General features: G+C 35.6%; 1 protein-coding gene across 7 annotated transcripts in view; it reads right to left on the bottom strand.

The window, feature by feature from the left end:
* Golga4 (golgin A4) overlaps positions 1-24,416 on the bottom strand; it is a 101,133-nt gene that overhangs the window by 72,607 nt on the left and 4,110 nt on the right. For 4 of the 7 annotated variants that reach the window (XM_047530239.1, XM_047530238.1, XM_047530237.1 and 1 more), the window contains exons 2-3: positions 12,178-12,267; positions 3,444-3,542 (exon numbers count right to left, since the gene is read on the bottom strand). In XM_047530239.1, the coding sequence (XP_047386195.1) occupies positions 3,444-3,542; positions 12,178-12,267 (189 nt within the window). The remainder of the gene's footprint in view (positions 1-3,443; positions 3,543-12,177; positions 12,268-24,416) is intronic. The other 3 variants (XM_047530242.1, XM_047530241.1, XM_047530240.1) reach the window with 1 other exon arrangement.

The following is a 24,416-nucleotide window of genomic DNA, read 5'->3' on the forward strand; positions in this document are numbered from 1 at the left end:
GTTAGCACTATAGAAGTAGCTCATGATAAAATATTTCCATGTTTCAAACAAAAGCATTCCATCAGAGCACTGGCCACTGTGTTTCAGTAACTGGTTGGTCAAAGAATGTTTCCCTCTCTACAGTCCACCAAGAAAAGGTCAAATGTTTGATCTAACTTGTCAAGGCACTCAGCTTTGCAAAGTTTTCTCAGATTTCTGAATACAAATTAGGTATTTAATAGGAAGAAAGTAAATATTAGGGGTGATAAATCTGCTGTGGTTTCACATTTCAGTCTCTATCTTTCAGAGCTATATACTAAAATATTTACAGATGAAATAAGTTTTCTTTGATTTGCTCCAAATATCTAAAGGTGGGGGTGCTCCTCTGGGGAAGGGTGGTAGTGGTGTGGTAAGGAAAGCATGGGAGTAGGATGGTAATAGATAAAATAGAATGATAATGAGTTATTAATTATTGACACTAGGTAATGAATATGGGGGTGGGAGAACAGAATTATTCTACCACTACTAATATTTCTACGTTTGTAATATGCTTGAATTTTTTCTTAATAAAAATAATAAGTTATTAAATTTTAGCAGTCCAAGATACTTCCTTAAAATTAGAAAGGAAAGAGGTTGGGAGAATAGAGGAATTAACTTATCTTCCTGTTCTCTGCCATTTCAAAGAATTATAAGTTGCATATATTTGTGTGGCATCACAATGAATTCCTTTTAGCCCTAAAAATATACTCACTACATATTATAAAATATGAAAATTCTCTTGACCAGTCAGTACACTGAAAAGCAATGGTTAATCTATGAAGAAGGAAATGAAAAGGCTCTGTAAAATGGTTAGGAAGAAGAGTGACAAGAAGGTCCCTGTTCTAAGTAAATGACTTGACATTTGATTGTGGTCCCTATAAAAAAGGTGCTCAAGAATTACCCGAATCACCTATCAAACACACACAGCAAATTTAAAAACTCTTCCTCCCTGCATATATATTTCAAGTATTTCAATTTATATATATATGGTATAATTTATGTACTATAAATAAATGCAGGACAGCTAAGTATTAGCCTATAATACTATGTAAATTAAAATTAAAATCTTTAGCAGCAAATTTGTGATTTTGTCACTATCTGTAATGCTTTTTCCATTTCTGCCAGGTAAATTCCCTTCATTCTTCAACTTTCACATGCCCCTTCATTTGTGAAGTTTCATATGGGCTCATCGGCAAGTCAACATATTCTCCATGCCTGTAGTTCTTCTATGAAGCAGTAATTCCTTTCTACTACACATATATGTTAATATCTTTGTCTCTTTACTAAACTCTCTAAGGACAGGAACCCTATGTTTTCATCTTGGTGCGCAGGCCCTACATTCTGCCTAACAAGTTCTTTTTTTTTTTTTTTTTTCAAGGCTGAGGACCCAACTCAGAGACTTGAGCTTGCTAGGCAAGCACTCTGCCACTGAGCTAAATCCCCAACCCAACAAGCTCTTGATGAATGCAAAACCCTTGTGCAGTCACTTCCTTCAGAATAAGAACTCTGAGAGGGCTTTTCCCAGAGACAAGTCTGAAGAACTTGCTCAACCAATGTCAGTACTTGAGGTTACCAATATTTTCCACTGGAAGAAATTCTTTTTTGGGGAGGAGGTTTTACTGGGGATTGAATCCAGGGGTAATTTACCATGGAGTTAAATCCCCAGTCCTTTTTTTTGTTTTTGAGACAGGGTCTCACTAAGTCACTTAGGGCCTCAGCCTCCCAAGTCACTGGAATTACAGGAGTATATTACTATGCCTGGCTCCAGAAATTCTTAGATAACAGGAAAACTCTTTAAAGGTTACTTGAAAAGCACACACAAGTTCCCTGCCAAATTTGTCTGCAATCACCATTTTTTTCTTTGTCTTTCTATAACCATTTTGTCAATTGCTAAGCACTAAGGCTATACCAATTTTTAGAACATAAAGAGCTGCCTTTTTTAAAAAACTGAAAGAAAGAAAAGTCAGCACCTGGTAAACTCACAATGGAATTTGACACTTGCTAAATTTTTATTGTGATATAGGTTATTATATAGGTTTCTCTTTGTTCCATGGAGAAAAATAAGTTTTTAGCAAAACAAATACAAATTTAATAAATAAGATTAGAAAAACTTTTAGTCTACTTAAGTTTATTTTAAAATAATTCTAAAGCTCACTTTTACATTAGCAGCATTTTAATAAGACAGATATTCAATAAAATGATTTTAATGTTCTATATATGTATGGGAATGGGCGTATAAGCAGCTCTTTTTTTAAAAAAAGTTTCTATTACTACTACATGAAATATAAAGCAGACCAATCTCTCTCTTAAAGTGAACTGGGACTAACTGGGACTCCTGACTCACTCCCAAATAGGTTCGAAAAAAGGTGTCACTTATAGTCAAAGTCAAGGAGAAATCAGCTTCCCAGAGACCAGTTTCTAAGATATCACTAGACATCCCATTTTCAACCTGAGCTACTTCTCTCCTAAAACCAAGTTTAGAAAGGAATTAAAAATGGCTACTGGCCATACACAAACAAGTAAGTCTTCATTGGCTACAGGACTTAAGTACAGAAATGTGCTACTTTTACTGTAAGCTATCTAATAGGATAAATCAATTCCTATTATTTAGAAAAACAGTGGCAGATTGCTTGCCTACCATGTGTGAGGCACTGGGTTTGATCCTTAGCACCACATAAAAATAAACAAATAAAATAAAGGTATTCTACTCTGTCTATATATAACTACAAAAACATTTTAAAAAGAAAAAAAGAAAAACTGCAATCCCCGTTCAGTTAGTGTCCAATCTAACATCAAAAGTTATTCTTATTGGGCAAACATTCTAAATTTTAATTGCTAAATTACAAATTTACCAGGTAAACAGGAAAATGTCCCATTCCCAAAAAGAAAATTATGTGAGTTCAATTTAAAAAGTGAAATCATCATTTCCTTTCATTTGTTCACTGCTCACCGAACTGTAATTATTATAACTGGAAAATAATGTAAATTATTTGTTATAGTAGAACTTACCTACCTGATGTTTATATAACAATAAAATTTTTCCCCTAAAAATATGAACCACATCTCAAAATATTCTTGCCCTCTTACCAATAGACTAGAGGTTTCTAGCAATGCATACCTTTCTGAAAATCAATCACCAAACATTCCCAGGGAGAAAACTTAACAGCTTAGATCAAATGAAGGCAGCCTGCATTACATTAGTGAAAAGTGTTATTTTGTTGCTGTTATGAAGCTACCAAAAAGCACAACCAGCCACCAAAACTCAGCAATTTACTCTCTGATTTTTTAAAGCAGGGTTAGCAACAGGACACTGAAGGTGCTTTGAGAGATGGTAAGTGACAAACAACATTAAGGTTTGCTTCTACAATTGCCAAATGACGTTGCTTCCCCACAGAGGGAACGCAGAAAGCGGTGGAAGGACTCACCACACTGTCACTCTGTGTTTTAGGCTGTTTGGAGGAATCCAAAGCAAAGATAGTATATTCAGAGAGAAAAGCAGGCTCTGCTATCATCCCGGCTAGTAGCTGTCTCATTCAGTATAACAAGCAGATGTATAAAAATAAAACAAATGATGAAAAACAAATCATAATGTCATGTTGCAAAGTGTTCTCACCACACAGCATGCATAACACTATAATGGATAACATCATCATCACCACCACCACTACCCCGCCAATAAAAATAATAAGTTATTGGAAAAGGTCAGGAAAAGAGATCAGCTGATCAGTTTTGGACCTCAAAGTCCAACATACAAACAATCTGCTTACTAACATACAAATAATAAATTCAATAGGCACATGGCACACAGCCTGTCAGGCAATTTGATATAAAACTCCATACCAATAAAAATACCTAAGAAAACAAAGTTTCAGTTTTACAAGATAAAGAAGTTCTAGACCTTTTCTATACAATGTACTGCTAACACTACCAATAGTGTGTTGTATACCTAAAATTTTCTAGAAGGGCATATTTTATGTGTTCTTATCAATAATAATATTCATCAGCATCATCAGGGAGATAGGAGGAAACTCTGGGAAGTGACAGATATATCTAGAACCTTGATGGCAGTGAGTTTTGCAGGGATATAGGTATCCCCAAACTCAGTGGTATATATATAACAACTTTTTATATGTCCATCATACCTTTGTAAAGCAGGTTTAAAAAAACGCATGTAAAGAACACAAAGTCTTAGCATAACATTCATAAATACTGAATCATCCATTTTTATATATTCAAAAAGAGCATGGAAATGTTATAGAGAAAATGAAACAAAAATATTAAATAATCACTTATTTGTACTTACATGCAAATTTACTTCTCTCCAAAATATGCGCAGAAGAAACTTTTAAACTGAAATGTTTAAGTTTTAAAGACAAATTCTATTACACTAGTTCTTTTGGTATACAGTCTCTTCTGTACTGCAGTTTTCTTTCACAAATTGTATATTACACATCCAAATAATAACAATCACAAATTAAATATATGATAAATTATAACTAAACTGAATTAATAGTGGTGGTTACATAAATCTACACACATGATAAAACTACACAAAACTCTACATACACACACACGCGCGCGCGTGCGCGCTGAGAACATGTAAAACCAATGAAATCTGAATAAGCTCTATGGATGTCACAATGTCAGTCACCTCACTTGGGTAGTACACTATAATTACATAAGATGTTACTATTTGAGGAAAGTGGGTGAAGGGTACACAGGGCTTGCCCCAATCCAATTTTTTACGACTTCCTATGCATCTGTAATTATTCCAAAATACTTTAAAAACTGAATCTGTTGAAATATTAACTTGGCAGTTAATGCTGTAGTAGATAACACACTATGCAATATATAATAAATATATATTATGTAATATATAATAAAGAACTATTCTGAAAATAAATATCTGCAAAAGTTTAAGAACATCTCAGAATCTGTGAAAAATTAACATCATCTCAGCACTGCAAGGTTACAGATGCTGACTGAATTTTTACTAACTTTTCACCCAGTCCTACATTAGAGAACATCCTAATTATAGACAGGATGAAGTTTTTTGTTCTTTTGTTTGTTTTTTAACTCCACAGAGATGCACTGCCTGGTGACAGGGAGGGGAGGAAAGGAGGACAAAAACTTTTTAAAGTCTTTTATGTAATGTTAATAACTGGTGCTCTTTGGATAGAATTAAAGAAGTGACTCTATATGAAATTCTAAATTTTAGTATTAGTGCATACCAAGCTATGCTAAATGCCTGCTTGGCTCTAAGGAATCATGCTACTCAAGTTTCTCTTATTGCTGAAAATCTTTCTGGGGAACTCAGAAAGATCATCCTTTGAAAGGATATTAATTTTAAGTTAAAGCAATATAAATTCATTCTTCTTAGGCTTTCAAAGTCAGTTTTTGAAATTAAGTCACTCTTACCTACACTAGTAATACAAAATGCTCCAGGAAAGAGTATACTGAAATTTTAAGAGAAAAACACAAAAGTTGATGCCCAGCATAGAGAAATTTTGAACACCATTTCAAAAGATGCTGCCAAACAAACTATGGACCCTAACCACTACAAAAGCTAAGTATACCAAAATTAGTTCCCATTAAGAACCACCTCAGGGCCTAAGAAACCTTTCTTCCCACTTGTCCTTAGTATTTGCTTATTGTGCCTATGAGTCTCATGAGCATCAGTTCCAGGTTGTGGGCATAGCTCAGTGGTAGAGCATGTGCTTAGTATGCACAAAGCCCTGGGTTAGATCTCTAGCATGTACGTGCACGCGTACACACATGTACATACACACACACACACACACACACACACACACACACACGAGTTCTCAAGTGTCCTCACTAAAATTCCAGCTCAACTCAATCTCTCTCAAACTCTATTCATATTCTAACCCAAAGCTACTTACTAATAATTTAATTCCCTTCTTCTGTATGGTCCCCCACTGAAGCCATCAACTAAACTAAAACTGATTGAAGGTATGTATCTGAACATCCATAAAGTCTATCTGAAACTACCTGTGGATGTGCACAGAAGGATTCCAATCTATCCTGCTGTCTCACGTATACACACATTTATTTTCCGTTAATCTCTGTTTTTGGCGGGACTATCAATACTCTTTAATTCTTTAATTTTCCCTGGGTTTTATTATTATGATTTTTATGTTTATAGCTTTCTTTTTACTTTCAGAATTTCTAATTAGTTTCCATATCTACGTAGTCTTTTTGTTCCCCCTCCACAACCAAAATTTTCTATACTTTTTAAGAAAATTATTATTTCATTTTTCTTACTGAAGTAAATATTTTAGTCTTTCCAGGTTGCTCTATTATTTTAATTTCATTGTAATAAACTTGTACCCCAATTTCTGTTTTTGTTGGCTACCTTCTTAGCCTTTATTTTTAAGATTCTCATTTATAGGATCATGTTGAGAAAGGTGCTATCTTTTCCTTTCCTCTGGCAACTATGCCTCTTTATCCAATCACTCTGATTCCAGAGCCCCAGTTTGGGTTTCCTATCCTATGGCAATATAAGGGTTGTCAAACTTAAGTCACCAAGCCAATATGAGGTTTGTGTCAGTTCATAATCATGGCCTCCCTAAAGACAGTAATTACCCTTAATAGGCCAAGGATAGATCTAGGTATAGTGAGGCATGCCCTTTTGTAACATCCTTTTAACCAATGCTAGGAGCGCTCCTTTACCCCGTGTTTTACAACACAAAATCTAACTTCCTAGCTTAGAACATTTCCAGTCACTATAAACCAGAGTCCAAAGACTATGTCCTAAAGCCTATAGTAAGGCATCTATTGTACATAACAAATTAATGTTATCATTGCATGTACTAGTTTGATATCGTCCTTGGGAAAATTAAGGAACCTCTGTCAAATCATTTTCTGGAGGGCTTAATTCTGTTACAGAACTCCATTTGAAGCAGGGTGTAGTGGCACATGCCTATAATCCCAGCAACTCAGAAGGCTGAGGCAGGAAGATTAAAAGCTTGAGGTCAACCTAGACAACTTAGTGAAACCCTAATTCAAAATAAAAAATAAAAAGGCTAAGGATATAAGTCAGTGGTAAAGCATCCCTGGGTTCAATTCCCAGTACAAAAAAAAGAAAAAACCTCCAGCTGAAAACCACTGCCTTTGTTCAAACCTTGAGTCCTCCAAGATTAGGGCTTCAGTTTACCTTGTTTGCAAACCCAGAGAAATATTTACCTTGTTTGTGAACCAAGATAGATTTCTCCATTTTAAAAAGTTTTATTTATTACTTCTGTGTTTTTGAAACAGGGTAAACTCACAGCAGTTTGACCAGAAAATCTCCAGGTGAAGATCTAACATGACAAAAACATGGCATTTTCACTGCTTATTTCTAATAATCAGCAGTGTTCTCCCCACAGAAAGAGCTTTGAAATGCCTTGAGAAACTATTACTATTTATTTTCAGTAATTTTTAGATTTCCTTTTATTCACAGGCAACAAAAACTTGATTCTCATCTCTCATATATAACATGAAGTGGGGTGCTCAGAAAAGTAGTACCTTATCAAAGGTATAAATCCTTTTTGGCTTGAAGACAGCTGGTCCTGTTTCTGTCATCTCAGACACTTAAGTCCAATAGTCAGTAGCAACAATTACTATTTTGGGTGAATTAAATTCATTACATTCTTATTTGCAATATTATATACCTTACCAAGTAGCTGTGATAATACACCCTACAGAAGATACAAGAATAAATTGTCTACAGCACAACAGGCAAGGAAATATACAGTACTTGTGAGTGAATCCTTTGGTCAAATTCAAAACCACAATTCCAGTATACATTTTGTCAATATGGATATTGCTACTATATACAGAATCTTTAAACCAAAAAAGTATCAAAAAAAGACCTCATTTGTATCTCTGGTTTTCACTAAATAAAACTGTGCCTTTAGCAAAAAGAAGGAAAAAAAAGTATCAAAAAAGAGAAAAAGGTATCTAACTTTCCCAAGCCCTAATCACAAATAAAAAGACCAAGGGTATAGAAAGATGTGGGGGAAAAAACATCAGCCCTGGAAACCAGGAAACCCAGGGTATTAAATCAATGGGTGCTCTACCACTATGCTACATTCCCAGTCTTTTTTTGTGTGTGTGTGGGGGGGGGGCAGGGGTTGGATGAGGGGAGTTTCACTAATTGCTGAGGCTAGCTTCAAATTCATGATCCTCTTAAATACCCAGGATTATAGGCACATGCTGCCACTGCACTCCACAAACTTTTCATTTTCATGGGCATTTGTTATAGTAACAGAAAGCTAATAAAGGCATGACATCTTTAAGTTTATTATGCTATCAACATCTACTAAATAAATAACTTTTTGCTTGGTTGGTTTTTTTTGGCAGCAGTGGGGATCAAACCCAGGGTGTCATGCATGCAAGGCAGGCAACTCTACTGAGTTACACCTGCAACTCCTAAATAAATATTTTTTAACTTTTTTTTTTTTTTTTTTTTAAGAAACCTTCGTTGGAACAGTTTAGATGTGACTTCCAAGTTTTTCAATTTGTACATACTCTATGACCCAACAGTACCATTCCTAGGACCCTGTCCTATAAAATAAGAGCATTATAAATGTATATGTACAATATTCATTATAGTACTATTTGTAATTCTTCTAAAAAATTATAAAATTAATTTGTAATATCATCAAATTTTTCTCCATAACTAATCTATACAATGTAATTTCAATCAAAATCCTTATAGGTTTTTTTGTGATCACTGTGCTCTATTTGCTTTGCTTTGGGTTTGCATCTGTAGAACCTAAACATCTGATTCAAAATTTTATACGGGATTATAAGGAAAAGAATAAGATTAACCAAGACATTGAAGAAGATCAAGATAGGAGGACCTGCTGAGAGCAAAAAATATAAAACTACAGTGAAGATAATATGATATGGATCAAAAACAAAGCCAACAATGGAACAGAACAGACAGCTCAAAACAAAACCACTCAAAAAATGGATAGTTTCTGCAAAATGTAGAGCAATGTGGAAAAGATGGGACAGCTGGAAAGACATATATGGAGAATAAAACTTGGTCCCTATCTCACATTATCTTGAAAAATCACTTCCAAGTGGAGGAAAAAAATCTAAAAATGAAAAGTAAAACAAGATAGTACAGGAAAATACTCTTGAGGTAAGAAAAAAATTCTCTAGCAAGCAACAAAGAATACCAGTCATAAATTTAAATCTTGATAAACTGGAGAGTATATTAATACTAAGAACTTCTGGAAGAAGACACCTGCAAGACATATACGTAATTAAAAACTCCCATCCAGGGGTTGGGGAGATCGCTCAGTCGGTAGAGTGCTTGCTTTGTAAGCACAAGGCCCTGGGTTCGATCCCCAGCACCAAAAAAAAAAAAAAAAAGTAGTAGTAAAACTCCCATCCATACTATATAAAAAAGAACTCCTGGGGTTTGGAGGTGTAGGTCAGTGATAGAGTGCATGCTTTGCATGCACAAGGCCCTGAGTTCAATCCATAGCACCACCAAAAAATAAAAAATAAAAAAATTTCCTATAAATAAATAAGAAAAAAACAAGCCAATAGAAAAGTGGGCAAGATACTTAAACAAGCACTTCACAAGAGAAGGTATCAAATGGCCCACAAACAGATGAAAAATTAAATGTTAATCAGAGAAATGCTAATTAAAACTGAAACAACTACATACCACCACAATGGCTGAAATTAAAGACTAACAGGGATAGAACAAGGGTAATATTCTTGAACTCCTGGTGAGAAAGTAAATTTCTACTGAAATATAACTGGTATTATCTTTTGAAGTGTTAAAACTAGTTATGTTGAACACTTTTTCATATATTTATTAATCAACTGTATATCTTCTTCTGTAAAGTGTTGGTCCATTTCCTTGGCCCATTGATTGATTGGGTTTTTTGTATTTTTAGTGTAAAGTTTTGTAAGTTCTTTATAAATTTTGAAGATTAGTGCTGTATCTGAATTGAGTATGGAAAAGATTTTCTCCCACTCTATAAGCTCTCTTTTCACATTACTGATTGTATCTTTTGCTGAGAGAAAGCTTTTTAGTTTGAATTCATCCCATTTATTGACTCTTGCTTTGATTTCTTGTGCTTTGGGAGTCTTGTTGAGGAAGTCTGATCCTAAGCCAACATGATGAAGATTTGGGCCTACTTTGTCTTCTATTTGGTGCAGGGTCTCTGGTCTAATTCCTAAGTCCTTGATTTGGAGTTGAGTTTTGTGCAGGGTGCGAGAGAGAGAGGGATTTAATTTCATTTTACTGCATATGGATTTCCAGTTTTCCCAGCACCATTTGTTGAACAGGCTACCTTTTCTCCACTGTATGTTTTTGGCTCCTTTGTCTATTATGAGGTAACTGTATTTTTGTGGGTTTCTCTCTGTGTCTTCTATTCTGTACCATTGGTCTGCCTGTCTATTTTGATGCCAATACCATGCCATTTTTGTTACTATTGCTCAGTAGTATACATCTCTAGTAATTAGAGAAATGCAAATTAAAACAACTCTAAGATTTCATCTTACTCTAATTAGAATGGCTATTATCAAGAACACAAACAATAATAGGCATTGGTGTGGATGCGGGGAAAAAGGACACACTTTTACATTGCTGGTGGAGTTGCGAATTGGTGTAGTCACTCTGGAAAGCAGTGTGGAGATTCCTCAGAACACTTGAAATGGACCCACCTTTTGACCCAGCTATCCCACTCCTCGGTTTATACGCAAAGGACTTAAAATTAGCATACTACAGTAACACAGTCACAACAATGTTTATAGCAGCTCAATTCACAATAGCTAGATTGTGGAACCAACCTAGATGCCCTTCAACAGATGAATGGATAAAGAAATTGTGGTATATATACACAATGGAATATTATTCAGCCATAAAGAATAATAATACTATGGCATTGAAGATAAATGGATGGAACTGGAGAATATCATGCTAAGTGAAATAAGCCAATCCCAAAGAACCAAAGGCCAAATGTTTTCCCAGATAAATGGATAATGATATAGAATGGGGGTCGGGGGATGAGAGGAGAATGGAAGAACTTAAGATTAAGTAGAGGAAAATGAGAGGGAGGCATGGTATGAAAAATGGTGGAATGAGACATTATCATATGTACATGTATGATTACACAAATGGTATGAATCTACATCATGTACAATCATAGAAACAAAATGATGTACCCCATTTGTGTACAATGAATTAAAATGCAGTCTTTAAAAAAAAACTATGTCCTATAAACCAATAATTCAATTCAAAACTATAAACCAATAATTCAATTGTGGAGTAAATACCAATGGAAATGCAGGTAAATGTGTACCAGAAGAAATGTACAATAATGTTCATGGCAGCACAATTCATAACAGCCAAAAACTGAAGACAACCCAAATGCTTAACTATAAATTTCACACTAGAAAGTATACTTCCATGGTAAAACTATAAAGAAAGCAAAGAAGCAAATACCAAAAATTCAGGATGGTAGTAATCTTTCAGGAGAGAAGAAATACTAAAGTGCTGGAAGTGTTTCTTTTCTTGACCTGGGTGACAGTAACATGGAGATTCATTTTGTGACAATTCACTAATTTTCACATTTGTGTCTTACCCTCTTTTCAATATTTGTTTTACACTTCACAGAAAGAAAAAAAATGTTGGAAAAAATTGAGTTTTGCTGTCAACTGCTAATTATATGGAATCAGTTAAGCTACTTTTCAGTTTCCACTCACCAGACTGAAAATGAAGGGTTTTTACCCATATTACGCTATGCTGAACAAACTTTCTTCGAGTTATTCTGAAACTTTCAAATATTAAATACAGAGTATCTTATCCTTTCAAATTAAGGTTCTTAAAGAAATGTTTTACAAAAGCATAACCATATTTTACTGGGGCTGGGGTTGTGGCTCTGTGGTATAAAGCACTTGCCTAGCATGTGTGAGGCACTGGGTTTGATTCTCAGCACCACATATAAATAAATGAATAAAAATAAAGGTCCATCAACATCTAAAAAAAAAAAAAAAACACTACATTACTAATAAAAACTATGTAGGAATTAAATAATAGATCTGTGAAAATAGTTTCTCATTGTTATTGACAGTAGCATTACATTTTAGATTAATCAGCTTCTTATAAGAAATATATTTCAAACTTACCTCTCTATTGGGTGTACCTTCATCAAGTTGCTCTGTAAATGAAGAGGTCCTGCTCCTAGTTCTTGTTGGTGTTGACGAATTAGAAGAAACCTAGATTTGAAAATTATTGTAAAAATTAGAAAAACTACATTGTCTAGTATACTATGTACTTCATAGTTCTCTCAGTACATGTCCAAGAACTCAATGAAAGAAAAGAAAGGAAAAATTACATGGAAAGCAGAAAATAGCTAAAATATAACTAACTAAAAAACAGGCTACTTACTGGGTCCTTAGTCTGACTCTGCTGCCAACTAGAACTATAATTTTAGGTAAATGAACTTTTGAGGGCTACTGTCTCTTCATATATAAAGTAAGGTTGTGATGGTAACATAATTTGAAAATATTAGGGGAAAATGAAGCCAGATGAGGGGAATATGAAACCTCTAACTTTGCAACTTTTCTGCAAAATGATTCCAAATTTTAAAGTTTGTTAAAAAAAAAAAAAGATTGCTAATTCCATCTTTAACGTCCTTTAAACAGTGACTACAACACAATGCAATGCATAAATAGCACTTCCCCACCTCACCAGGTAAAAGCTTTTCTTTTTATCTATTTGTACTCCACAGTTGGTTACTGAGATGCTAAGGACATACTGACCACTGAAATCTTCAGCACAAAAACCTTTGAGAGGGCCCAGGGGGCTTGAGTTGTGGCTCAGTCGTAGAGCGTTTGCTCAGTGTGTGTGAGGCACTGGGTTTGATTCTTAGCACCACATATAAATAAATGAATAAAATAAAGGTATATCAATATCTAAAATAATTATACTTTTTTTTTTAAAAAAAGAAAGGGCCCAAAATTTAAACTAGGAATCTGGGGTCTACTCTAAGGTAAGACAAAAACAGCCCTTAAAGTATAAAACCAAAACTTCAATACCACTCTATACCTGAAACAAAACAGATATGAACTCATCTACATAGAAATTAATGTTTTGATGCCCTACCCTTCTGTACTCTACACAGCTCTACATAAAAGGCATTTTAGAAATATTTGTCAAATACATGAGCAAACGAATGAACAAATGGAACTCTGATCTGCCAAATCAGCTAGGCTGGAACTGAGGTCATGAGGAATAGTACACATATATACAAATGATATATACACATAGACATACATATTTAGTTTATGATAAACAACACTGCACATCAGGACAGATATTCAGCAAATGGTATTGACACGAATAGGCATTCATAGGGGGAAAGAGACATCAACTGAATCCTTATATTACACTTAAGCTTTACTAAAGATTTAAATTTTTTTATTTGAAATACGAGAGAAAATATAACAGTCTATTTCTTTAATCTCTCAATGACAAAGAGATTATAATGTTAAAAACAGAAATCAGTATGCACAAGGGTTCAGATCCCCGGCATCACAAAAAAAAAAAAAAAAGGAAAAAAGGAAGAAAAAATTGAAATCAAAAGGAGCACTTAATTGGGAAAAGGGAGAAAGCATCTACAAATCATGACAAAAGTTTAATAATATTTTTTCTATACACAACTTTTGTAAGTACATAAATTACAACTTAGAAAACTTGGGCTAGAGACATATAGCTCAGTGGAAGAGCACCTGCCCATCATGCACAAGGTCCTGAGTTCAATCCCTAATACTGGGTAAAGAAAAAACAAAAACAAATAAACAAACAACAACGACAACAACAACAAAAACTTACTAACCCAGTCTTTTTATCTGGGACAGTAACTTGAGCTCTACCAACCAGACACACCCACATGAGACTGAGTCATAAGTCAGCGATGTAAGAAAATAGACATGCAAAATTAAAGTTCATCATCAGATGAGCACAGAACAGAGCTTCATACAGCCATGTAGACATGAGCTGTGAAGTGAAAGATGCACTGCTGGTGCCAAGCTGGGGCAGTTGCCACATTTTTATTAGAGTAGCCTCCCAGTGAGGCTGGATGTAGCAATCAGCCCAGACTATACTATACAGCACTCAAAGAAATTCTGTCACCTACTGAATATTTTTTAGTACATTCCTGCCTGGCACAGTGATGCATGCCTATAATCCCTACTACTCAGGAGACTGAGGCAGGAGGATCACAAGTTCAAGGCCAGCCTCAGTAATTCAGCAGACCCTAACTCAAAAGTAAATTTGAAAAGGGGCTGAAGATGCAGCTCAGTGGTAGAGCACCTCTGAGTTCAATCCATGGTACCACAAAAAACAAATTCCTTCCTGCTGACCCATACTGTATTCTGCTGCTTTCAATTAAGAATTTCAACACATACACCCATTCTAAAGGATGAATCAGGAAATCAACACCTGACAAACGGAAATTAGCTGTGTGCAGAAGTCACCTTAAGGAATAAGACATCCCCTACTACCCAAAACAAAACAAGAAGAATAAGGTCTTAACATTTTAAACAAGAGGGTTAGGAGGTGTGACTGGGTGGTAGCGTACTTGCCTAGCATGTGCAAGGCCCTAGGTTTGATCCCCAGCAAGCAAAAAAAAAAAAAAAAAAAAAACAACAAGAAAATAGTTAATGTGATATAAAGCCTTATCAATGGTTTAAATGTCTAGAAAATATATGACTAAAAGTCAACATTGTGGGCCAAAAATATGCAATGGAGAAAAGACAGCCTCTTCAACAAATGGTGCTGGGAGAATTGGAAATCCATATGCAACAGAATGAAACTAAACCCATATCTCTCACCATGCACAAAACTAAACTCAAAATGGATTAAGGACCTCAGAATCAGACCAGAGACCTTGCATCTTATTGAAGTAGGTCCAGAGCTTCAACATGTCGGCTTAGGACCAGACTTCCTCAACAGGACTCCCATAGCACAAGAAATAAAAGCAAGAATCAATAACTGGGATAGATTCAAACTAAAAAGCTTTCTCTCAGCAAAGGAAACTATCAGCAATGTGAAGAAAGAGCCTACAGAGTAGGAGAATATCTTTGCCACTCATACTTCAGATAGAGCACTAATCTCCAGAATCTATAAAGAACTCAAAAAACTCTACACCAAGAATGCAAATAATCCAATTGACAAATGGGCTAAGGAAATGAATAGACACTTCACAGAAGAAGATCTATAAACAATCAACAGATACATGAAAAAATGTTCAACATCTCTAGTAATAAGAGAAATGCAAATCAAAACCACCCTAAGATTCCATCTCACCCCAATTAGAATGGCGATTATCAAGAATACAAGCAACAACAGGTGTTGGCGAGGATGTGGGGAGAAAGGTACACTCATACATTGCTGGTGGGGCTGCAAATTAATGCAGCCACTCTGGAAAGCAGTGTGGAGACTCCTTAGAAAACTTGGAATGGAACCACCATTTGACCCAGCTATCCCACTCCTTGGCCTATACCCAAAGGACTTAAAATCAGCATATTACAGAGATACAGCCACATCAATGTTCATAGCTGCTCAGTTCACAATAGCCAGATTGTGGAACCAACCTAGATGTCTTTCAATTGATGAATGGATAAAGAAACTGTGGTATATATATATTCAATGGAATATCACTCAGCTATGAAGAATGATAAATTTATGGCATTTGCAGGCAAATGGATGAAATTGGAGAATATCATGCTAAGTGAGATAAGCCAATCTCAAAAAACCAAAGGACGAATGATATCGCTAATAAGTGGATGATGACACATAATGGGGGGTGGGAGGGGTTAGTGTTAGGGTTAGAGTTAGGGTTAGGGAGGGGGGCAAGAATGGAGGAAGGACGGACTATATACAGGGAAAAGAGGGGTGGGAGGGGTGGAGGGAAGGGGAAAAATAACAGAATGAATCAAACAACATTACCCTATGTAAATTTATGATTACACAATGGTATGCCTTTACACCATGTACAAACAGAGAAACAACATGTATCCCATTTGTTTACAATAAAAAAAAAGTCAACATTGTGCTTAGAAAAAGAGAAGGGAAAACACAGCCACCGTACAGTGTTTATTCTAGGGCTAAAACTAAATTACACCCATTCAGTACTTCAGAAACAGCTTTTATTAAAGTTGAAGAAAATTTAATAAACACTTTCTATACCTGGCCCATAATTTTCCTATCATGCCAGCTTTAAAGGCTGGGGATGCTTCAAAGGCTGCTGCCAGGAGGGGAGAAGCTCCACTCCTATCGAACATAAAAAGTCACACATAAGATCTCCTTTCGTAAAAAGGGAGAAAAACATTAGGAAAGTATTTAGAAAAGTACACAGGACTAGAGGAAATACCTTCAAACCAACCTGCTTTCTCTGCTGTGATCCCACATCTAAGAAATGGTTGTGAGGGTGGGGGAGTGGTTCAGTGGTAGAGTACTCGCCTAGCATGTGTAAGACCCTGGGTTGGATCCTCAGCACTGCATATAAATAAATAAATAAAATAAAGGTTCACTGACAACTAAAAAATTTTTTTAAAAAAAGAGAAGTGACTGGGTTATTAATTCAGCTTTTCAAAAATGTTCGGATGCCTATGCAATAACCTTTACACGCTTGAAAAGAAAACCCCACTGTGAATTTTTAAATTTAATACTCTTATACCTTGGTCTCTGTGAGTCTAGTCAGTGGCCTCATCAGTTCTGTATAAACTGACAAAATAAAGCTATGATGTTTACAAAATTGAAGAGTAAGTTCTAAAAAACATTGTCCTCAGAAAAGTAGTACCATCTGGCAAATTTGGTCTGATGGCTTGTTGGTCAACCTCTGGGGTTTCAAGAGTGAGGATCTAATTGTACTTGAGCAGCTGTCCCAGGTTTATGGATCTTTAATAAGCTATCCTCACTTCCAGATATAAACGAATTCAGGTTCCTTGGAACCAAACTTGTGCTGATTAATTCTCATAACCATGAGAAATCTAAAGTCAGATTTTCTAAGTTATTTCGCTAAGAAACCTGGTAGCTATATTCAAGCTCACAATATTTTACTGTTCACCAACTGGATATTCACTGTCCACAAGCTTCAATTACATTATAAGGAAAATCATTTTAGTCACTATGGTAGGCAGAATTCTAAGATAATCCCAAATGACCCTCACCCTATGAATATTATGAGACACTTCTGTTATTATGCTATATTACATGGCAAAAGTAGTTTTGAAAGGATATTTAAGATTAATCAACTGACTTAGAGTTAATTAAGATTACCTGGATGGATCTAACATAATCACATAAGCCCTTCAAATATAGATCTAGAGGGCAGAGAAATGCATTCTTTCTATCCTTGAAGAAAGCAAAATGCCTGCCAGCACACATGGCAATAAACTGCCAGCTCTTGGAGTTGAAAGCAGTCCTCCCTTCAACAGTCAGCAAAAAATAAGGACCTCAGCCTGGCATGATCGCACACACCCATAATCCTAGTGACCTGGAGGGCTGTGGCAGGAGGATAGCAAGTTCAAGGCCAGTATGGGCAACTTAGCAAGATCCTGTTTCAAATTTTTTAAAAAAGACTCAGGGTGTAACTAACTCAGTGGTAAAGCTCCACTGGGTTCAATACCCTCCCAGCAAAAAAAGAAAAGAAAATCCATTGGGTGCAGTGGTACACATCTATAATCCCAGCAACTCAAAAGGCTGAGGAAGGAGGATTGCAAGTTTGATGCCAGCCTCAGCAACTTAGTGAGACCCTCAGCAATTCAGCAAGACCCTGTCTCAAAATAAAAAATAAAAAGAACTAGGGATATAGTTCCTCAGTAAAGTACCCCTCAGTTCAATCCCTAATACCAAAAAAGAATAAGAAAAAAAGACCCAGTTTCATCATGCCAGACTTCTGACCTAAAGAACTGTGAAGTAACTGGGTTATTATGCACTAAAGTCATGTTAAATTCTTAGCAACATCAGAAAACTAATAAAGTCACATTTAGGAATAACGAGCATGAATGCCTTGTCCCTGTACCATAACTTTTCATTACCCAACAAGGCTCGGATGTCACTCTAACCCTCTCCAGAAATGTTCTCCTATGTGCAGTTACAACACCCAGTACACACTGGAAGTACCTATCTCTCAACAGCCAGGGAGCAGGGACTACATGTACCCTTCCAGACAAATGTAACACCCAGCAAGCAACTTGCAGGCAAAGTTAAATAAACATATGCTTTACAACTTCAAAGGCTTTCAGATACTTTATCACTTTTGATCTATAAGATCAACCTGAAAGATAAGCAGGATAAATATTATCATAACCAACATCCTGATGAGAACATTGGAAGTCCAGAATGCTTGCATGGCTTGCCCAGTTCACACTCCAAGATCTGTGTTAGTATGGAAGTCTTCTGATTCTCTTATCTACTTCCCCAGTATCTTTAGATGACTATTTCTCAGATTTATTTCTCTAGGTATCTCAGTAAAACTAATAACAATGCCAGGACCCACTTCATAGAGAGACAACTCTAAAACACAAATTTTACAGAACAAACTTTTCTCTGTGTATATGCACATGCCGTGCTAAAGATCCATATTGGGAATCAACGACAGGGTCTTGCCCATGCTAAACAAACACTCTACCACTGAGCTAAACACTCAGCCCCTACAAAAAAGAGAGACATGACATACCAGATTTTTTATTTTTTCATTAAATTAAAAAATTTTAAAAACACACAGCTTCTCGGCCTGTGTGTGACCCTCTCAGTAGTAAGGTGCTAACATGTGTAAGGCCCTGGGTTCAATCCTCAGCACTGCAAAAAAAAGGGGAAAGCAGTAGCTCCTCCCAGCCTACTGAATCACAACCCCTTGAACTGGTCTCACCAGACCATGCTGTTTTTGTAAGAATGAAGTTGAAAACTTGGTCATTAACTTTTTTTCCCCCTTGAGACAAAATTTCCCAATATCTTTCCCAGGCTGGCCCCCAACTCCTGGGCGCAAGTGATTCTCTTTCCTCAGCCTCCTCAATAGCTAGGACTACAGGCAAGCACTACCATGCCTGACAAACTCTTAAATCTCTGATCTCTCAAATATATTTAATGTTTTTAACTATACCAAAAAACAGAAATTAAGAAGTATCAATCCCAGGTTAAACAACAAAATTTAAATAAAAACACAAACTTTGGATATTCACATTATTGGGAAACTCTATGTTAAAGTCAATACTTTGGTAATCAAAGTTTATTCTGTGAGGGGCTGTATTACCTAGGAATTCCATGGAAAATTAAGGGTGTGAAATTGTTAGAGGTAAAAATATAAATATATCTCCAAACTTCTTCAGGCTTCAATGAGACTTTTAACTGCTTTGAATCTATAACCTTCTACTTCCAGAAAACTGAACATAATTTAACATTTTCTTGGTCAGTTGTCACTCCTGTCAATATTTCTTCTCCATCCATTCTAGCTTGCTACTATTTAGAAATTGAGTAAATATACTAATCGAAATTGTAAACAAAATAATGACATAACTCTAAACGAGAAATTTTTAAATGTTTTCTTATGAATAACTTACATTAGCTATAAAATATGAAGTTGGTGACATTAACATTTTTGGTTGCTTACAGGCCTTTTGATTTATTTCCTAGTTAATTATCCCCCCAATACATGAGATGTTACCTTTGCAAAAGCATAACATCTGGTTCATTTCATTTTTTCTCCCTCCCATACCTATGGGTAATCAGTCACAGCAGTGATATAACTATAGACTCCACCTCATGATACTGCTGAAAGTCACTGGTCAAATTAATTTGTTCTAAAAGAATGGTTATAATAACTTGGAGTTCATTTTTCACATCACCTTTATATTTTAGTTACCAAAATTACTAGAGCATTTCATCATGTCCTTAATAAAATATCTTCCTTATCTGATGTCTAAGATAGTACCAGAAATGATATACTAATGTGCCAGAAATTATATACTGCTCTTCTGTTATTAATGCTTACCTCTCAATAACAGTCCCTCAATATAATGAAATCCACTCATCTAAAAGTAACTTAAGGAAACTTCTAGTTTAAACATGGTAGAAGAACTATGTGCTCCTACCTTTCTCTAGTTCCCCTCCCTGCAAAGAGCTAAGAAATTTCAACCAATTTTCAGAAGACTAAAGGTAAACAAAACAACAGTAAAGAATTCAGCACAGCTGAGGATATTACAACCCTAGGGATATAAAGAAGGGAATGCTGATGAGAAGAAGCAAGCCTATTTCCATCCCCATAACCCTGGAAAGACTTAGAACTTAAAGCAAATAGTATATGCAAGACTTAGAAGTGAACAGGCAGGATCAAAAACATGAAGATTGGTTGAAATATTTCCAGGTCCTCTGTCCGACCCTACAAAAAAGCCACTGAAGAACAAGAGATTTATTTTCTGGAGCAAAGAGGCTTAAGACTTATGACATTAGGTAACATTAGGTACAGTAAAATAGGGATGAAGGGCAGAATATGTGGCTAAATCAGGAGGGCACAGTGAGCAATGAAACCCAGCCTACTTTTTTAGTCTTGCTTGAAAAAAATAAACAGAACACTTCTCTGGAAAAAACTGAGTAATCTCTTTAAAAAGACTTCCAGTTATCAGGCTGGGGGCATGACTCAGGTAGACTGCCTGTCTAGCATGCTCAGGGACCTGGGTTGTATCCCCAGTATTCACACACAAAAAAAGACTTCCAGTCACCAATATGTGGGGGTATTTCCCCCAGTAATAAGGCCAGGGCATAGCCACCATCTTGTAGTAAGGTAGTGTCTTGCTATCACATGCTACTTCCATATGTAGCATCAGATTGTTCATGCCTCACACTTAAGAATGACCACATAGTCCAGAATACTCAATATCTGAAAAAGTTTCTGATGTAAGAGAGAAAGACAAAAACATGAAATAAACCTAGAAAGAACAAAACAATAAAGATTAAGAGAAAAACAACAGGAAAAATATTCCTATTAATCTCAGAAATACAAAAGATATATATAAGAAGAATATTATGAAAAAAAGATATATATAAGAACAATACTTTGGAAAAGCAGAAGACAATAAGAAACAGTCCTGGGAAATTTAAAAATAGGATAGCCAAAATTAAAAATTCAATTTAAGAATTAGATAAATTAATCTCTTAAAAGTAGGACAAAAAACAAAAATAGAATGTAAAGGGTAGAAAAGAGAGAAAAAATTCACTCAGAAGGCACAAAAGCTAACTAAATGGAGTTCCAGAAAAGAGGAGAAAAAAACAAACGAGAGAGTAATGTCAAAGAAACTATCTAAAAGTTTCTAAGAATTTAAGAACATAAGGCCCCATATAGTGCCTACTGAATATTCAGCAAAATACATAAAGAAATCCATACAAAGCTATATTTGTCACGAAATTTCAGACAAGAGATAATGGAGCCAGGCGAGGTGGCGCATGCCTGTAATTCCAGCGGTTTGGGAGGCTAAGGCAGGAGGATCTCAAGTTCAAAGCCAGCCTCAGCAACAGTGAGGCACTAAGCAACTCATTGAGAACCTTGTCTCTAACTAAAATACAAAATAGGGCTGGGGATGTGGCACAGTGGTCTAGTACCCCTGAGTTCAACTCCCGATGCCAAAAAAAAAAAAAAGAGAGAGAGAGAGAGATAATAGAAAGATGCTAAGTCTTCGAAAGGGAAGGGAAGCAGAATGACACTAGACTTCAACATCATTACTGCAAATGAAGACCAGCAGAGCAATGCTTTATAATTCATTTTTTACCTGGCACAATGGTGCACACCAGTAGCCCCAGTTACTCCAGAGGGTCAGGCAGGAAGATCACTTAAATTCAGAAGTTCGAGGCTAGCTTGCCAAATCATCTACTTTGGCAGGAAATTAGTAGATACTGTTTATTAATGTGGTATGGTTTGGAAGTGGTTGTCACCCAAGGGTTCATCTTTAGGAAACTTGGTCTCCAGTGATGTGAATGCATTCAATGGAGGCAGCTGGAATAAAAATCTGTGAAAGGTGGTGGAAACTTTAATAGGTAGGGAGGCCTAGCAGAAGGTGATCAGCTCATTAGAGATACTGTCCTTGGAAGGGATCAAGGCTGGTTTCACAGAATGAGCTAGTTCTTCCAAGAGTGCAAAGAATGAGAGGGGCATAGTGAACATGCCCATAAACCTAGCTACTCATGAGATTGAGGCAGGAGGATCATTAAGTTGGAGGACAGCTTGGGCAATTTAATAAGACCTTGTCTCAAAATATTTTTTTTAAAAGGGATAGAGCACCCTTGAATTCAATTTCTAGTACTGTAAAGAGGATTAAAAAAAAAAAAAAGACTGGCAGGGCTTGGTGGCACTAGCCACTTCCACCATGCAGCCCTAAAGAGATTAAAGAATGTTTGGATGATAAATCTATGGTCACCTTTCAAAGTTGGGCCCTATTTGTTTTGGCTGACAGAGGAGGAATTCTTGCTGAACTATTTGTCTTCCCTATCTACCACCCACATAACAAACAATTTCTAGTCCTATACACAGGAGTAGCAGGTAACAGCAAAGTAAACCTGTGGGAATTACCTAAATGAATCAACCTCCAGGATTTCATAAATAAAAATGAATCAACAAACACAAGACACTTAAGGAGGGGGGAGGAAGGGAGGAAAGACATTTTTCTTAAAAAAAAAAAAAAAAAAAATAGTGGGCTGGGGATGTAGCTCAGTGCCAGAGAGCTTGCCTAGTATGTTCAAGGCCCTGGGTTCCATCCCTGGAACCAGAACTAAAAAGAGTGGCAAAACAAGATGTCCAATTTGAATAAATATAACAAGAGACCCAGAAAAATCATAAAAATCTAGACAGAGAACATAACAAATATATGTGCATATACATGCATACCACACAAATTATATATTTGTATGTATATATTCATATATTCTGAAAGGATAAACATTTATATATATATATAAATAAGAAGTTCTAGTTTCTATACAACAACCACAGCTGAAAACTAAAACAAAGCATAGCATAGCAATTAAATGAATGAACTCAGAGCCAGACTGCCTATGTTTAAATCTCAGCTTTACCAGTCATTAGCTGTGTACCACAGACAAGTTACCTAACCTTTCAGCCCCAATTTATCCATAAAATGGGATAGTACAAGTCCAGGAATTAAATTATTCTGTATATTAATTTAGATGATACACGCAGTGCACTGAGAAACATACTTGGCTAAAAATAATCACCCAGTAAACGTTGACTAGTGTCATCATTATTTGAAGAAACTAAAAATATGATTGCTTGAATGCATTCAATGGAGGCAGCTGGAATAAAAATCTGAAGAAATTTTTTATCAAGTTAGTTCTATAGAGTTTAAAAATCCAAAATATATGTGTTGCTAAAAGATATTTAGTGAATTTTTGATATATAAATTTTTTATTTAATTATTAGTCTTCGAATAACCAAAGTTGAGCAAATTATTACTTTACTTAAAATAACATCCACCAAAGAAAAAATTCAAATAATCTTAGCACCAACCAAATAGAAGTGATTGAGGATTATTATTTTTTTTAATCTTAAAGAATTCTATTCAATCTCACTATCGTCAGAAAATTTTGTAAATGTTGTGATATAAATAATTCATTTATCTCAAAATTATCTACACCTGACAATTCACTTTACTGGAAACAAACCTATAAGACAATCTTACCTACAGAAAACAAGCTGAGACTTGGGAAGTAACGCACATAAATTCCTTGAAAATCCAAAATAAATGTCTCAAATTTTGTATTAATACACTAAAATGCACTGAAGAATTCCTTAGGTACTTGTCCTTATTGTGCACAAAACTTTAAAATAGTTCACGTGTGTTATTTCTTTATAGCAACAGTTAAAAAGCAGGGAGAAGAAACTTATGTGGCAGATAAAAAGAAATATACTAAATAATTTTTAAAAAGTAGACCAAGAACAAACAGGGGCTAGGGGTATAACTCAGTGACAGATCAATACTCAAATCAAGGGAGGCCCTGGCTTCCATTCCCAGAACTGGGGATGAGGGCAGTGGGGAGAACAAATTTTCTTTCTTTCCATTTTCTTTCTGTGTTACTGGATGTTGAACATAAGGCTGTTCTACTATCAAGTTATATCCCCAGCCCTTTTTAAATTTTTTATTTTGAGAAAGGGTCTTGCTAAGTTGTCCAGGCTGGCTTTGAACTGGTGATCCTCCTGCCTCAGCCTCTCAAGTAAGTGGGATTACAGTCATAGGTCACCATGTCTGGCTGGTTAGATTTTCTTGAATAAGCAAAAGAGAACTAACTAACTTTCACACTTCATTAAATTCTTGAGGGCATGGTGTCTTCAAGAGAAAAATACACTTTAAAAATA

Source organism: Sciurus carolinensis, chromosome 17 (genome assembly GCF_902686445.1).
Source record: "Sciurus carolinensis chromosome 17, mSciCar1.2, whole genome shotgun sequence".
Lineage (NCBI taxonomy): Eukaryota > Metazoa > Chordata > Mammalia > Rodentia > Sciuridae > Sciurus > Sciurus carolinensis.